The sequence below is a fragment of the Platichthys flesus genome, chromosome 16 (genome assembly GCF_949316205.1).
Source record: "Platichthys flesus chromosome 16, fPlaFle2.1, whole genome shotgun sequence".
Lineage (NCBI taxonomy): Eukaryota > Metazoa > Chordata > Actinopteri > Pleuronectiformes > Pleuronectidae > Platichthys > Platichthys flesus.
The window spans coordinates 11,525,584-11,541,672 of record NC_084960.1 but is presented as its reverse complement, the minus strand read 5'-3'; the positions used below and the strand labels follow the sequence as shown (position 1 = coordinate 11,541,672).

At 41.4% G+C, this 16,089-nt stretch overlaps 4 protein-coding genes across 6 annotated transcripts; 1 reads left to right on the top strand and 3 right to left on the bottom strand.

Moving 5' to 3' along the window:
- Positions 1–74: 74 nt before the first annotated feature.
- On the bottom strand, positions 75–2,832 carry litaf (lipopolysaccharide-induced TNF factor). 2 transcript variants are annotated; one of them, XM_062408029.1, is made up of 5 exons: positions 2,791–2,832; positions 1,783–1,938; positions 1,346–1,651; positions 496–643; positions 75–405 (listed from the first exon to the last, which is right to left on the bottom strand). In XM_062408029.1, exons 2-5 carry the CDS (start codon positions 1,919–1,921, stop codon positions 297–299), a joined length of 702 nt encoding a protein of 233 aa, XP_062264013.1. In that variant the 5' UTR covers positions 1,922–1,938; positions 2,791–2,832; the 3' UTR covers positions 75–296. The 2 variants fall into 2 exon arrangements, with proteins under 2 accessions (XP_062264013.1, XP_062264014.1); XM_062408030.1 differs by lacking the exon at positions 2,791–2,832 and having other exon boundaries at positions 1,346–1,438; positions 1,511–1,651; positions 1,783–2,542.
- Positions 2,833–2,975: 143 nt separating this feature from the next.
- Positions 2,976–4,781, bottom strand: snrnp25 (small nuclear ribonucleoprotein 25). Its single transcript, XM_062408035.1, has 5 exons — positions 4,387–4,781; positions 3,843–3,933; positions 3,606–3,711; positions 3,423–3,497; positions 2,976–3,327 (listed from the first exon to the last, which is right to left on the bottom strand). The coding sequence occupies exons 1-5, from the start codon at positions 4,600–4,602 to the stop codon at positions 3,270–3,272; spliced, it is 546 nt and encodes a 181-aa protein (XP_062264019.1). The 5' UTR covers positions 4,603–4,781; the 3' UTR covers positions 2,976–3,269.
- Positions 4,782–4,962: 181 nt separating this feature from the next.
- On the top strand, positions 4,963–7,022 carry polr3k (polymerase (RNA) III (DNA directed) polypeptide K). Its single transcript, XM_062408049.1, has 3 exons — positions 4,963–5,223; positions 5,308–5,395; positions 6,736–7,022. The coding sequence occupies exons 1-3, from the start codon at positions 5,113–5,115 to the stop codon at positions 6,861–6,863; spliced, it is 327 nt and encodes a 108-aa protein (XP_062264033.1). The 5' UTR covers positions 4,963–5,112; the 3' UTR covers positions 6,864–7,022.
- cdip1 (cell death-inducing p53 target 1) lies at positions 7,020–12,697 on the bottom strand. Of its 2 annotated transcripts, none has more exons than XM_062408032.1 (6): positions 12,558–12,697; positions 11,690–11,735; positions 10,607–10,756; positions 9,996–10,139; positions 9,297–9,576; positions 7,020–9,121 (listed from the first exon to the last, which is right to left on the bottom strand). In XM_062408032.1, exons 3-6 carry the CDS (start codon positions 10,680–10,682, stop codon positions 9,010–9,012), a joined length of 612 nt encoding a protein of 203 aa, XP_062264016.1. In that variant the 5' UTR covers positions 10,683–10,756; positions 11,690–11,735; positions 12,558–12,697; the 3' UTR covers positions 7,020–9,009. The 2 variants fall into 2 exon arrangements, with proteins under 2 accessions (XP_062264016.1, XP_062264017.1); XM_062408033.1 differs by lacking the exon at positions 12,558–12,697 and adding an exon at positions 11,941–12,464.
- Between the last annotated feature and the right edge of the window lie 3,392 nt (positions 12,698–16,089).

The following is a 16,089-nucleotide window of genomic DNA, read 5'->3' as shown; positions in this document are numbered from 1 at the left end:
TTTCTGTTTAATACAAATGTATCAGCTGGCTTGGTTTTGTAAATACAGAAATAATTGGGATTTCACACCTTTACTCTTCAGCGCTTACCATTAAAAACTACAACAAATGTATAAAGCTTGTAGCACTGTTGACTCCGAGAGAAATTAACTTTGACACAATTTCAATCATTTCACAGATTCATACAGACAATGGGTTTAAATCTCATATGATACAATCAGTCAACATCAGATTAGAAAAGGGAAACCATCATTAGCTCTCAGTCTGAGCTTCAGTTCTCCTCCCCATGCTTTTCCTCTCAGAGCTTTTTCACAATGTTGATCACAGTGCGACACCTGGGACACCTGTGTGTGGTCGATTTGAATGATTCCATGCAGAAGGGAATTAGGCAACAACCGGCCACGCACCTGCAAGAAAACAGAACAGGAGTGTGGGTCTGGTTACACACTCGTGTAAAAATAATTCACCAGGAACAGGGGGTTGTTGTTGTTTCATACCCGATCATAGCTGTCATGAAACACACCAGCCAGGTCACACTGCTGATGGACTTGGAGGTCTCTGTCACGATGTACTGACGACACTCGGGGCACTGAGTCCTGCACGGACACGCTGGAAGGTCTTCTGCTTCTAGAATCACTATTGGGGCTGTGCAAAGAAGAGAAATACATAACAGTTAAATCACAAAACTACTTTCATTGATAATCTGTCTCAAGCTTACAGGCATCAAAACCAAAGTTTAGTCTGTGGAGTCAAAAACTAGTAGAATATTAAATGATAGATATTAGAACAGTTGAACACTTGTTTTTCGTGCAGGTTAACAAGTCGCGTGAATGCCACAGAGTAGATGATCTTCACTCTCAAAAACGAATGATGAGCAAAAGCACAATAATATATGTGTTTACATGGATACTGATATTCTAATAGTAACCCGATTGAGACATTAGGATGAAGAAGTCATGTAAACAGCATTTTTCTAATGACTTTAACCTGAAGGCCAGAATAATAAATAATCAAAATAAGACTTAAAAAGTCTGTTGGATTTTTTGCAGCATTTTTTTTTGCAATTGACATGTATGGCAGTCACTTCTTGACACCATAATCAGATTATGCACTATCTCAACATGTAAATTGAATTTTCTTTAAGCAACTCATGTTATGTAGTTGAAATAATGTCTTACTCAGAAAAACACCAATGTTATATTGCTGTCCATGTAAACAAAGTCACAGACCCAGACATTCCTGCATCCTGTTCCCACTAGATTTGATGAAAGTTTCATAAAGAATCATTCTGCACTTTCTGTAATTCCTTATTTGTATAGAAAAGTGCAGAACTGAAAACTTACTCACCAGGGGTCGAAGGTGGAGGCGTGATATAGTAAATTGTGGTAGAATTCGATTCGAGGGGCGCCGTCTTCTGACTTGCTGTGCTGAATGACACTTCTAAGAGAAGAAGAAGGAGAAGAGCAAAGTTTGATGCAGTAATGATTTGCTGCAGTAAAACCTTAGACTCACTCTTTGCGCTGTCGTTGTCACGGTCGGCACTGAGGATGGGGTCGTGGCTGTTTTGGATCTCAGCCTTCCTCTCACTCAGTTGCGCCAGTTTGTCATCAGTGCTGTCAATCTCCTGTTGAGTCGTTCCCACTTCCTTGCTTCCTGGAAATATAAACACCAGTGATACACAGAAGAGCAGCAGAGGCACGAGGAAATAACTATTTTGTTGATGGCTAGGCTATGATACTCAAAAGAAGAGTCAGATCCTATATATTCTGTCTTTCATGCATCACCTTGTCCAAACTCGACATGGTCCCGTAGCTCCTGAATTACACACAGCAGTTTCTTCCTCTCCAGAAGTTGATGGCTTCTGAGTGAGAGACAGTTCTGGTCTCGCGATTTGCAACTCGGCTCGTTCTCTGAAGAAGTCATGGTGAGAGCTGAAAAGACTGAAGAGGCCAAATGTTGGATTGTTTTAGCTCTTTGCGCTAATTAGGAACAATGCCTTACTCAGCAAGAAGCACATTTAGAAAAGGTTTTTTTTAACGGTTTTGAAAATAAGAACTAAACTTAAATTGTAATTTTCATTGATAATATTGTTAGTAAGTGAGGAGTTTCTTTCTTTTTAATGATTACTGGCAGGACATGGGTACTACAAGGACCAAACAGACTTCAGCTGAGGCCCTGGCTGCACCCCTGGAAAAATTTCCGAATTATTAAATTAAATATTTAAAACACATCGTTATGCCTTCTGTATTTTTTTTAATTACTAATCTATGAGGTAGAAATGGTGGTCAACAGTGGCTTTGTGCATTTTCCCGATCAACAGTAAACACAGACTAATGCTCGATAAAATAGTCACAGGTCATAAAAAGTTGGTTGAAACAAAGCAAGAATTGGTCCCTCCTCACTGAATCAATTCTTAGGTTTAAGTTATATATTCAAGAACTCTGTTTGGTGTCCTTATAAAACACAAACAAGATTGTGTCCAACTTTCCCTCGATAAGCAAAAACTAAAACAACCTACATTTCTGGCTCGAATTTTTTTTTTTTTTATGTTTAGTCAACAAAGGTAGGCGAATAAAACATTAATTTAACATTGATGAGGAGAAAATGCAATTTTCAAAGTTACATAACATAAATCTCAAGTCTAGTTAATGTATTTGTAACTTTAGCTGTACTCTCTACAACCCTGTCAGAAGCTGAACCATCCCTTTAACATCCCAGACCCTAGTTTCATAAAGTTTCCTTTAAGCTGTGTTAAAGAGAATATAATAACATTAAAGAATATAGTGGTGTACCTCAATTCCTCAGCCGCTCCCAGTGAATCCTGCCCAGGTAAAATTCAAACTAGGTCAATAAGGACACAATACATGTACTGTTCACTTACATCATGAAATATTCAAATCAGCTCATTTCTGACTGCCTCCTGTTACAGAGAGCTACTTTTTAAAGTGCGAGTGAATGTCAAACACAAACATGGATATAGAAAAAAACTTTTATTATTTGAACACTATTATACAGGTTTCATAGTCAAATTGAGGGCAAACCTTCAGAACTACAAACATTGTATTTACATGAAGCCCATTTACGAAAACATCTCACTTTGTAAAGTGTGTTTCTGTATATGTGGAGTTTGCAGAGATATTTCAGGACCTTACACATCAATAAACAAGCCATAATTAAATAAATACTTTGTCAACATTTTAGAAGTACCAGTACTCGCCACAGGAACTTCTGTTTTTTTACGTCTGATGTAACAAATGTTGGTTGCGCCATTTTATTTTTTCCTCAGCCTCTTCATGAAAGTCACTTCGTCTCTGTTCCTGACCCCGTAGCTGAATATATGGAAAAAGAAGAGGAACAAATGGGTAAACCAATGTTGATGACAATGTAAATGAAGTTCAATGAAGTGATGAGTTTATACTCTCACTCTTTCAGCCTCATCTTGTCATCATCAAGCTTCTCCCCCTGAAACACTAAATGGAATGTTCTCCAAACGTATCTCCTGTTAAAGAAAGGAAGTTTGGCCACTTTTAAAATGTTAGACTCATTTGAATGTGTGTGTGTGTGTGTGTGTGTGTGTGTGTGTGTTTGCGTGCGTTTGTGTATTTACCAGCTGATATGTTTCACTCCACCTTCACGTTGTTGTTTCAACTCCATGAATCTGCGAATGGCCTTCTTCAGATCAAGGACTGTAGCATTTTGCACCACCACGATGGCTTAAGGAGAAAGAACAATAGAAATATAGAAATTAATAATTATGTTTCAATAATAAATTGTAAATATACATCTCATCTAATGATTGTTACCCAAACTGCAAAGAAAACACAAGGTAAATCTCAACACTTACGCATTACTTCCCCATCTGCCTTTAAAACCCTCACAGTCATCGCCTGGCCGTACTCCAATGCTATTTGAGAATTTATCTCCTCCAGAGTCACCTTAAAAACACAAAATCACATTTCAGGGATATTTCCATAAGGACTTCTGTCGATCTTAAAGCAGGGATTAATGAAATATGACGCACACAAATGTGTCTGTAAATAAAAGTAAATAATAAATAAAATACATGTCTATGTGTTTTTAAGTCTCGTCTGTGGGGTTTGGTCTTTTACCAAAAAGTCAGTAATCATCAAATCACTGTAAATTGATTATTATTGGTCAAACAGGCAATCAGCACACGATGTCACTGAGGCCATCTGACCATACTCTCAAACCTATCTCTGTTTATGTGATGCATCATAGAAAATAAAAGGCTTCTGCTTTATGTGGAGAAACTATAGCAGTCTGAACAGATTACAGTTTAGAAGGAATAACATTTTGTTGGAGACATGAAAACAATGAATGAAGAGTGTGACTGTTCTTCTTCACGCAGCTTCTGATGGACAGGTCACCTGGATCGGCAGGTCACACAGTAAAGGGTCCTGCACGAGTTGAGCGAGTCCTTCCTCGAAAATATCCAGGATCTCCGGGTGAGGAAGAGACTCCTCGTCTTCTTCCTCCTCCGCATCTTGAGAGGACCCATCTGCCTCGGCCACCTCCTCCTTCTCCTCCTTCTCCACCTTCTCCTCCGCACACTGTGCTCCTGCTGCAGCGTCCTGCTTCTCCATCACCGGGAACTACAGAAGAAAAACACCGGGAACTACAGCAGCAGCACTTCCGGGTATACGAGAGCAGATTCACTACACTTCCTGGAAAAACTTCAGTCAACACACTGAATTCTACGAGGCCTTCCACGGAGTAAACAAACCTGGCTGTGCAGCACAATTCATACACCGGAGGATAACACCATTAGTGCTTGTGGTACCTCTTACCGGAAGTAAATTCAACACGCTGCTTAGTCATGAAAAGTGTCAAATGATGGACTGAATATTTGTTATTTATTTTTAGATAACTTCAGAATTTGTGTTGATATGAAATTCCATATTCGCTCTTTTGTTTAAATCTTGTGTTTCCACTCGAGCTGTAAAAACCGGGGCACCTGCTTTCGCCTCTTCCTGTGCCGATCCTCGTGCTTCAATCTGTTTACAGCGGCTAATCTAAACAAGCTAGCTCCCCAGTGGGAAACACCGGCGTCAGATCGCGATTCTTACGTTTATTTCGCATGTGTCTCCGCTGACATGCTCCTGTTCTGTCCAACCTGTGGGAACGTGTTGATCGTGGAGGAAGGACAGAAATGTATGAGGTTCGCCTGCAACACTTGTCCCTACGTGCACAACATCACGAGAAAGGTGAGTCGCAGGTTGAACTCGTTCGAGATGTGTGTGATCCCGGTGGACTCAGGGGAATTGAGGTTTTTTGTTGTGTGGCCGCAGGTGAATTACAGGAAATTCCCCAAGTTGAAGGAGGTGGATGATGTCCTCGGTGGAGCTAAAGCCTGGGAAAATGTCGACTCAACGCCTGGTAAGTGACATTCGATCAGCTCTGGGGCTGTCGATTTGATGATTGTCTCTGATTGTGTATCAAGTTGAGATTTCAATTCATGAAAGTTAGATTATGATATGTTGAGTTTTTTCAAAGTTAACACAATTGAGTGTTAAGAGGCAGCTGTCCTCCACAGGACAACGATCCAAAGCAGTACATCCTAAAACCCACCATGAACTTTTTGAACAGCCCTGTCTCCATCATCAGTAACTGTGCGTAGATCTCAACACGTGCTGTGTGAGCAGGATAGCCTCACACATATCTGGGAACTAGATGTGTTTCCCTCGTGAGGGTGAAATCTCCTAAATCAAGGATTGAGGCTGTGCAACTCCCTGTTACATAAATTAAATTAGCCCAGTTTGATCGGTTTCAGATCATTTAATATTCACAAATAACGAATGTAGCTCAAGCTTTGTCTAGTCTGGAGGGGACAGTTAAGCCTTTTGATAGAACGACAGCAGAAACTACACTTGACTGTAAACTGAGCTATGTTAAAGGTTCAGTGTGTAGATTTAGGGACATCTAGTGGTGAAGTGTCATGCTGCAGCTGATCACCACTCACCCTCCCAAACATGAGAACCTGTGTTAGCCTTTAGTTGTCATAAAAACTCAAAAGGGTTTTGGTTTGTCCAGTCTGTTACAGTCTACTGTAAAGAAAAAGGCAGCCTCCCTAGAGAGTACCCACTCTCGCCTAGAGAGGCGGTGGTCTAGTGGCAGAAACTTGGACTATGGGCAGAGAAGGTCTCTGGTTCGTCTCTGGTTCGTCTCTGGTTCAACTCCACGGAGAGACGACAAGAGACCTGGATTGATCTGTCCAAAAATCCAAGTCTCCCTACCCTGTCTAGTGCCCCTGGGCAGGGCACCTTACTCCCCCAACATCTGCTCCCAGAGCGCCGTACATGGTCGCTCACTGCTGTGTGTCCTGCACACAGATGGGTTAAATGCAGAGGTTGAATTCGCCTGCCATTGCATGGGTGTGTTGTGCATGTGTTTGGTATAAATAAACATATCTTAATCTTAATATAAAGTATTTACATATAAGGGGCCATTCTAGGGTAAAGAAAACAATTCGTACATCAGATGATCACACTAAACATCACTAGGATTATTTTATATTCAATTTCTGTCACTAGATCCCTCTCACCTAAATCTTACACACTGAACCATTAAACACTTTGACACACAGATTTGAATGTGGCTTTCGTTTATGAGATAAAATCTGGTTCATAATCTGTGTGCTGCTTTTACACCATAAACCAAATGTGTTAAACCCAACTTGTGATCCAGGAGTGACACTTTCCATTCGTCTCTGTTTTCAGAAACTTGTCCCACGTGTGGTCATCTTCGGGCGTATTTCATGCAGATTCAGACCAGATCAGCAGATGAACCCATGACCACTTTCTACAAATGCTGCAATATCCAGTGTGGACATCGATGGAGAGACTGACACGTTTGCACTTTGAACATTTTCATGAAGAGGCATAGATGCTCATTTTGGGGGCTTTATTTATCAGCAACAGGCTCTTGAAGAGATCTATTTCATGTTTTCTATTCTGTGTATAGAAACAGCTAATGGACCATTAAAATAAGTTTCAATGGAAAATCATATTCTGATTTTTATTGATAAAATATCACCTGTATACAACAGTCAAACAAATGTTGACTTACATAGTTAATACATATCACAGACATTTAGAGAGCAATGCAGACCAGCATTATCCACAACAATGGCATACAGTACTTTGTATTAAAAGTTTAATGCAATCCTTCAACTCTACATAAAACTTCTTGCACAGCTTAGCTTACCTCGAGAGGGAAATAAAAATCAAATGCACGGATTCAAGGAACTAGCCAGTGAGAATTCATCATTTCGATGTGTGGCTCATGCGGACTAACTCTGCACCGAACAAAGGTGAACTGCAGATCAGGCATGCTGTGGTGGAACATTGTTTGAATTCGTCGCAGTGGAATCACAATGTCATTTTTGCAAGATGTCTGATAACAGTCATTTGACACTAGCAGGGATTCATTTTCTTTTGTAATTACATTAATAGTCAACAGACATATGTGGTTGTTATCTAACATGCATCAGAGAAGTGCAGGTATTCTTGAATGGCTGAGTGATGATTGCTGGAGCCGCCACTGTTGTTTTCTTTGCCTGCCAAAGATTCCTTTTTAAACTAGCTACATGTTTGGCAGCAAAAATCCACCGGCAGCATCAGTGAGAAGATGGAAACATTTGGCCAAAGGACACAAGATTACTCGGATCATGCATTGTGTCTCCTAACGGTACAATCCTCGGTCTGCATCTCTATTCTACTTTAGCCTGAATAAGTGCATTTACAGTGGAGTTCACTGAGCAAACCACTAAGCCAGGGAAAGCCAAAATTCGACACTGCTTATACTGGTGCGACGACATTGTAAATCACATTTCTTTCCTCAGGATTTGCAGACGTTCATAGCTAAAGAAGGGGGGAAAATGTGAATCTCAACTTAAAGTGCAAATGTTAGCTCTGTTATTGAAAATGGACTGAGGGCGTTCATGTGTAATAGTTTAACTGTACATCACTCGACATTTTGTGACTGCTCACTGAAGCCCAGGTTAATAAATATAGCAAGTAACATCCATCTTGGCCAAAACAAGCAAATATAGCCAGGTGACAAATTAAAGAGAAAAAGCAGAAAAATGATGGTTTCAGGGGACACTGTGTGGTTTGATTAGGATAAAGCACCCATGAGTGACATGTTGGACAACGCTGTCCCTCACATTCATCAAAATGAGGGATGGTCTTTCTAGAGGAATGGTGTTTAATCCCTCCAGTAGATTCATGAAGCTGGTGGTACAAGGGGGCCAAACGTCTTACCGAGACACTTGTGTGTATTGGTTATTTTTCATTTAACGTGTCACCAGTCTACATGCACTTGTCGAGATGAAAATGGCTGGTGAATTTGCTCACATTCACAACAAAAAAGGTAAAACTAGGTCTGTTAGAAGAAAATTCTCAGACGAAATGGACAAATGTTCACAGCTGTTAAGAGTAATTTTCTAAAATAGTGGATAAAATTTCTGAAATAAATAAAAAAAAAAATTTGTTTACTCAGTTTGTTTGACTTTAACACGCTTGCTTCCGAGTAAAATTCACAGATGAAAGATTAAAACAGATTCAAATAAAGAACCTGACCATTTTCAAAGTTTTTTCTAACTGAGACTGTCAACCTATCGTTTGTTTCTGGTTCCATTTACATGTGTAACATCACAAGTCTCCTCCCATGATTCCACACAGGATCAGATGCAACAGCGTGCCTTCTGCTTTTCTACGTGACTGTTTCAGTGCCCTACAATCCTGTGTGTAGCTCTGTGGGAGATTTGTACAATTGAATCGCATCTTTATACATGGGGAAAAATATATGCTGAGAGATTATATACAATAAATATAGTGAACTAATGAGAAAACTACACTTACAATTTAAGAGGGCTTACACAACACTTAAAAAAATGGAGGAGGTTGGGGGGGCTGTCACTACCAGCGGGAGGAGCTGTTGGTTTTATGTGTTTGCATGTACACGTCTCTGTGGCATACAGCTGTCGGTGGTTAGCATATGCGCTTGTATGTATAAATGTAGCCCTTACAGTAAGGGCAGGTGTGTGTCACATCCTTGAGGTCGTCAATCAGACAGGGAATCAAGCAGCAGCCGAGATCACACCTGAAAATGAAAACAGCATGAAGAAAATATTGTTCAGTGACTTTAGCTGTTTTAGGGCATGCACCAAACTCCAGGTAGTCTCCAGACATTTTCAGAGGTTGCTGTGCTTCTGCTAACTAAGTTGCATTAATTGCTTTGTGACGGGTAGTGAATCTCTTTTCCGTGACCCACTTACCCTACAAAGAAGCAGAAGAGGCAGAAGAGTGTGTTCATGAGGCCGACATCGTGGGAGATGCGGGTGACGATCGCCTGCTGACAGTGCGGACACACGGTCTGCACTGGCGAGGTCTGGAACATTTCCCCCTGCAGCACAGTCACAGTGGTGGCGGCCCCCGGAGGAGCCAGGACGGTGGCTGTGTGGCCCCCCATCTGGTGGACATAGTGACTGGGGCCGGGGCCCATGTGTCCTGGCATCGGGTGACCAAAATGACCGGGGGGCAGTGGGTAGGGACCACCTGTCGACATACATATGAATACACACAAGTAATTTAACAATAGTGCCACTTGTAATAGATATTACCAGTTTCAAATTGTAATAATTAAGCGGGGGGGACCCAACAGGCACAAACAAATCAATGTCATGCACAACCTTTAAGCTCCAATATATTAAAAATAATATTGACTGGTGTTATAGTACACACCTGGTATTAACATGTGGTTTTTGTGATCTGATCACACGTGGACCCACGTGTGTCTCGTGATCAAGAAAGTTAAAATTCAAAAGGACCAAGCACAAGGTTAAAGTTTTAACTTTAGTCTTACATTCATCAGGTTGCCAGACTTTAGCAACACATTAACTGTGACAACTGAACATTGACAGCGTTTTTTTTGTCAACAATTTTTTTTTAAATATGCACACTGTCTGCAGCAGCACCTTGTGGTGTCAGTGGCATCGGGATTGGCATTGGCATGGGTCCTTCTCCTGGAACATGTGGGGGAAGGTAGCCTGGCTGTGAGGCCTCGTAGGGGGGAGGACCATAGTCGGGAGGCAAGGGCTGTCCCTGTGGAGCGGTTCTCACTGTAGATAAAAAAGAAAACATTGAATTGAAAAAAGTCAATAACATAATACATATAGAATACTCTGCAATTAGTATTAATTGAATATGTTGTTTAGGTTTATTGTTATAATAATGTCATTAGAGCTGTACTTTCCAAACTTCCCTGCTGCTCTGTGAGTCTGAGCTTCAGTTTATAACATGAAACCAAACTAGTGGTCAGTTTAAACTGGCTGGTGCCTAACTACCACAGTGTGTTCGAAACACTTCTCTTCTTCGTGAGAGTTTTGTGATTAATCAGAAGTGCACTTTGGATCCAAAGCTGGGACGACTCTGTAGTCTCCATGGTGACGGTTTACCTGAGCCACAATGATTAAATTGAGTGTTGAGAGGCATGTGTTAGGGCTGATCATCTCTTGCTGTTATTTGCAACATGCATTTCATTAAGTCAACACAAATATTGTATCTCTGCATATTTTGGTTTTATTACCAGGTTGTCCATTCTTCTCCTCAAAGTTTGGGGCACTGGGACCTCCGGGGTATGGAGGAGGAGGATCGCTGGACATACTGGCTGGACGTCTGGACAGGGAGAGGGGATGGACACGGAGCTCCTCTCACAACGCACCACTGGACTGTTACTCTGATTCAAGAAAGAAAACATGCACGCTTTGAGTCACATGGCTCATTACCCTCTGACACAAGCTTCTCCCAAGCCATGCGTTGTTCCAGCAACAGTCACAGAGGCTAATGAGGTACTTGGCGTAACTGTCCATGTCAGCCTACATATGTAGCAAGTAAGATCTAGAGGAGTTTTCAGCAGTTTTGTGATTGAAACACTGAGTGCCGGTATCAATGTTCTTTCGTCTCCCAGGTTTATCAGTGCATTTACTGTTATTAGTAAATAGTAAACACATTGCTAGCTATATTTTTTTAACAAAGCTTCTCAAAACAAAGGTGTAAAATCATATCATAGGTAATCACATCGAGTAAATGTTCAATTACAGGATGAAGCAGTTTGTATGAAGGTCAAAAGTGAATGTTATTAAGGAAAACCATAAAAACTTCAATATTACATTGCGATGAACTGATAGAGATTTGACAGTTACATCGAACAAACAGAGTTAGAATCCCTTTAATGATTATAATGTCTCTAGACTGGAGGCCTGAACCACAACACAAGTGGAAGCTCCTCTGTTTCAACAGGATGTGTGGTTTTCTCTTTAACTAAATAATGCATCCCTTAGTTAAGTTAAACAAATATCTAAGAGAAAATGGAAACAGGGAAACCGATAGAGGAGATTTCCGTTTCAGTTTAAGTGACATGTCGCATTTTGGAGCGAATCCACACACAGGGTGTTTGCTGTTAAAAGGGGTCAATAACAACATATTTAATAGCATAATAACTTTGGTACATTTGATCCACAATAGATATACATGTATGGGACTGTGTTGATGTCCTCCAACACAATATTACGTTTTAAGGTACAATGACCCCTGATGGACTCTATCATGTGCAGCAGTATATGATTCAGTGATGCGGATGTAATCGCTTGACAAGAAAACCAATGTTCACCTGGGGCTATCCAGAAAAGAAAAATTCCAGCCTGGAGTCCTGCAACCTGTAATGAAGATTTAAAAACACATAAATAACAATGGATGAGATTGATAACAGCTGCAGGGGCATCTCTGAGACCCGAGCTCCAGCTGCCCCCTGAGCCCGATGTAAACACAACCAAGCTGCAACACGACAGTGGAAAAACACGGCTGACTGATGGCGCCTGTTTGGTTTAAGGAGAGTCACAAACAAACCAGACAAAAGCTCACCGGGAGGTATTTGACGCTAACGATCCTCCTCGGCCAGCTAGCGGCTAGCTCGCTAACGCTAGCTGATGTTTGCTGTAAATCCAGATAATCCAGCTCAGAGCTACTTGCACAACTAACCGTGAATAACTTAGTTGCGTAATTGAGGCAGACGGACGAGAGCATGTGTGTGTGTGTGGATTAAAACTGGGACACGTATCTACAGCAACAACAGCTATGACATTATTATTATTATCCTTACTATTTGTATTAATATTATTAGCACAGTTATGTGACGCGGTGATAACGCGGGAGGAGATGTCAGCGTCCTAGCGGTCCGGTGGCAGGTGGATGAACCCTTCTGTCACGGAGCTGTGGCCACTCGGTCGTGTTGCAGCTGGCGGCCAGTGTTTGGTTTGCGCTCAGCTGGTTGAGGGTGTGTTTCATCAGCTGAAGCGAAGCGTGTTTGCTAGTGGGGCCGTTAGCCAGCTAGCTAGCGTCGCCAATCAAGGCACGGACAACAACAGACCGAATACGACGCCGCGAATCGTGCACGCTGACGGACTTTGAATGCCGCCCTGGCATCGTGAGACGCGGGCTCCGGTAGCGACTGTAAAACGCGGGGGAGAGAGCGACCGTACCTGGAGCTGGGAGAAGCGCAGCCTGCCCGCGGTGCTGCTGTTGAAGTTTGTTTGACGTTAGCAGCGCCGCCAACATCCGCTGAGCTGGATTAACTCCTCACGTCATGACAGAGCAGCGGCCGCGTCCGAGATATAACGTTAGCAGCAAGTGACAACATCCACCGTCAGCATCCACAATAAATGACAACATCAGCCGTTCTTTATTTAGTCTCTGTGAGATTTCAGTGCTTTATTACATTCGATTGTGGCGTGTTTACATTTTAAAATCATGAGTGTGCCTTCCAGTGGTCAAAGGGAAGAACTGCAACCCTACTTGTTAAAATATCATTAACTTTATTGATCCCACGACAGAGAAATGCACTTCCAGCAGCAGATGGTTAAAGGTGAAATGTGTGAGTTTTAGGGGAAAGTGATCTATTGGCAGAACAGACCACTTAATATATAATAATCCTGGTTGTGTTCTAACTAGTGTGTACTTATCTAAATTGTTATTTTCTTTACCCTACAATGACCCCTTTATATGTAAACACTGTTTATTTACACTGCTAGCAGGATCTCTCAACGGAGGCTTTTTACAGTGGCTACCACACTTTCTCTTCCGTGTGAGTGAGTTAGTGGTAAGAAAAAATTTAAAATAAGCATCATAATGAAACAAAAATACAGAGATATGTACACGGCTCGCACCTTTCACTGTCCACTATTGATATTGACTGACAGTATTAATAAAGTCACTGCTTATTATCCAGTGATAATTTAATTGTAACTGTAAAAGTTAGTTACAGCAGCAGATAGTTAAAAAAAAAGAGGTAGACAAGAGTTAGTGATACTTTCAAATCAGAAATATCAAATCAGGAGAGACGCTGTCTAAATCGAATGCTTTCACCATATCGTTGCTCAGTGCCCGTAAAATGTCCTCCATGTAGCCTAACCTAAACCAACTAACTCGACTTCGCACTACGTTACCCATCACTCATGGAACACATATGCAGACCAAACAAGCAACGTATTCCAAGTGTTTTCTTCTCTGGTTAGTGTCTCGGCGCCGAACCGTAGTTGGGAGCTCAGCTCACTGGTCAGGGAACTTCAATGTTGGCGCCCTAGGCGAGATTTCAAATTGGCGCCCCCCAACATACACACGCCAATTGTCATGCATCCCCAAGAACGTTTGGACTGTAAACAGATGCAAACACAGGCAGACAAATTTGTAAGCTATAAAAACTATAAAAATATCAAAAGAGCGCTGTACTGATAGCATATCATGTCATGTTGACACAAATAAACATAAATGATGTCCACAATCGGGGTGATTCTTACCTCTATATTGTTCTTTCTTCTCCTCCTCTACTTTGCGGTGCTTTCTGAATTGTGCATAACTTAATCTTTTTTGGATTCATCTTTTACACCTTAGGCGGAAGCGCCAATTCTGTGCGAGCCGCCACCTGACTGTTCACAGAGGGAGCCATCCAGGAGGATGTTTTAGATGCTGGCTTGCCTGTCCACGTCCACGTCCACCAAGTGGATTCACTTGGTCTAACATTTTCGATCACATCTTTATAAAACACCTCATTAGCTTCCCACTACAAACCCTATTGGGGGGGGAATGTTTTTTGAGAGAAGATTCCAGATTCAGTCACTAGACGGGCACTGAGTAGAGCTCAACAGAGCTGTATAGGTTCATCTCTGATCCATGCAGCTTCCTTCTACCAAGTTGTGTGGTTATTGGTCCAGTAGTTTATTACGTAAACCTGTTGACTGACAAATCAGAGATGAAAACATCACCTCCTTAGAAGAGGTAATAAAACCTCCACACAGCTATCAAGGAAATGTCACCAACATTAATAATTATTAGAATCACAACAGGAAATTAAAAGTAGATTGAAATGTTTCGAGAATATCTAAATAGTTGACGGGTAATTTTCTGCTACTTAGTATATAGAAAAATATGTTTTAATTACATTGTATATATGGTTTATTTTTGTCGTGCACTGATTGCTGGTTGTACATCAAATTGCCCTTGAAGGATATTAAAGAATTTCTTTTATGGACAACTTTAGTTAATCACAAGCTGCACAAACCAAGCTAGATCAGCAGAGGAACCCAGCAGCCAGCAGGGGGCAGCCTCAGGACATCACAGCAGACTGTGATTGTTGTAAGGCATCCGAATACAATGTTGAAAGTACTGGTTTATTCTCTAGCAATAGGTTTTTAAAGTATTTTAAATCATCCAGTATCTAAAATCCAAAAATATAAAAGTAACTTTTAAGTAAGGCTGTCAAATATATGTAGTAAAGTAGAAAATATTTTCTCTGAAGTGTTTATCAAAAGCATAAAATAAGGGCCCACACACACGATAATTTGGCCTACTTCTTATAGCGCTTAGTCCCTTGCAGCAATCATCAGGCGTGGTGGCCTTGTTGGTAAGGTGTTCGTTCTTTGTCAGTAGGGACCTGAGTTTGAAACCCACTCATTCACATCTTTAAGGTGACACAATACTGAACTCTTACAATTGGCAGGATTTTACCTATTAATTGCAGAATATATTACACTATATAAATTTTAATTAATTTTAATTAAAATTTAATTTAAAATAAAAAAAATTAAAAAAAAATGCGCGTGCAGTAGACTTCTGCGCAGAATGTGCGCAATGGGCTTCTGCGCAGGATGTGCGCAATGGGCTTCTGCGCAGAATGAGCGCAGTAGACTTCTGCGCATGATGTGCGCAATGGGCTACTGCGCAAAATGTGCACATTCTTGTGTGTGTGTGGCCACGGCGCTTCCCGGTTCTTCCGCCGGTTCTTCGCCTGTACCAGGAGCTGCCCCTGTCACTGGTTATCTTGGCTCGCTGTCTGGCCGGTAACCAGCCGTCCGGACCGCTCCGTGAATAAGGAGGAGGACATGTTTCTTTACTTGGAATGCAGCCACTTTATTCCTCGGATATACAGCAGGAGCAACACTCGCATCAACTCCAGGTGGTCCGTCACTTCTCGTTATATACACACTTTTCGCGTCCCACAATACCCAGGTGCACTACGTCACACACTACAAACTTTCCTTAAAGGGGCAGGCCATACCTGCAACAGCAGAGAAAGCAGAGGAGTTTGTACACACTGTCTGATAAAGATTCCGACAGTAAAGGCCAGGGGTAGTGATGGATAAGGTTTTCTTTAACAAGTTAAGTCTTTCATTCTCACTTTCCACCTTAAAACAATGAAATGAACTGAACTATGAACTAGTTCAGAATTTAAATGGTGAACTATGAACGTGAACTATCCATGTTAACTTGTATGAACTGAGCTTTGAACTTGTTCATGAGAGGTGTGAACTTGCACAACACTGCCACATTGGGACTAATAAAGACGTATTATTATTTTTCCACTTCAGGTAAAAGAAGACCCTCCACTCCTCTTGCCTCTGATTGGTTCGAGTTAAGGCAAGAAGGGCGATGATTGATTTTTAAGAGTGAAGAATATCAGACTGAACCAATCAGTGGCGGGTCTACCACTTCCGTCTCCTCACACGCACAGCCAATCAC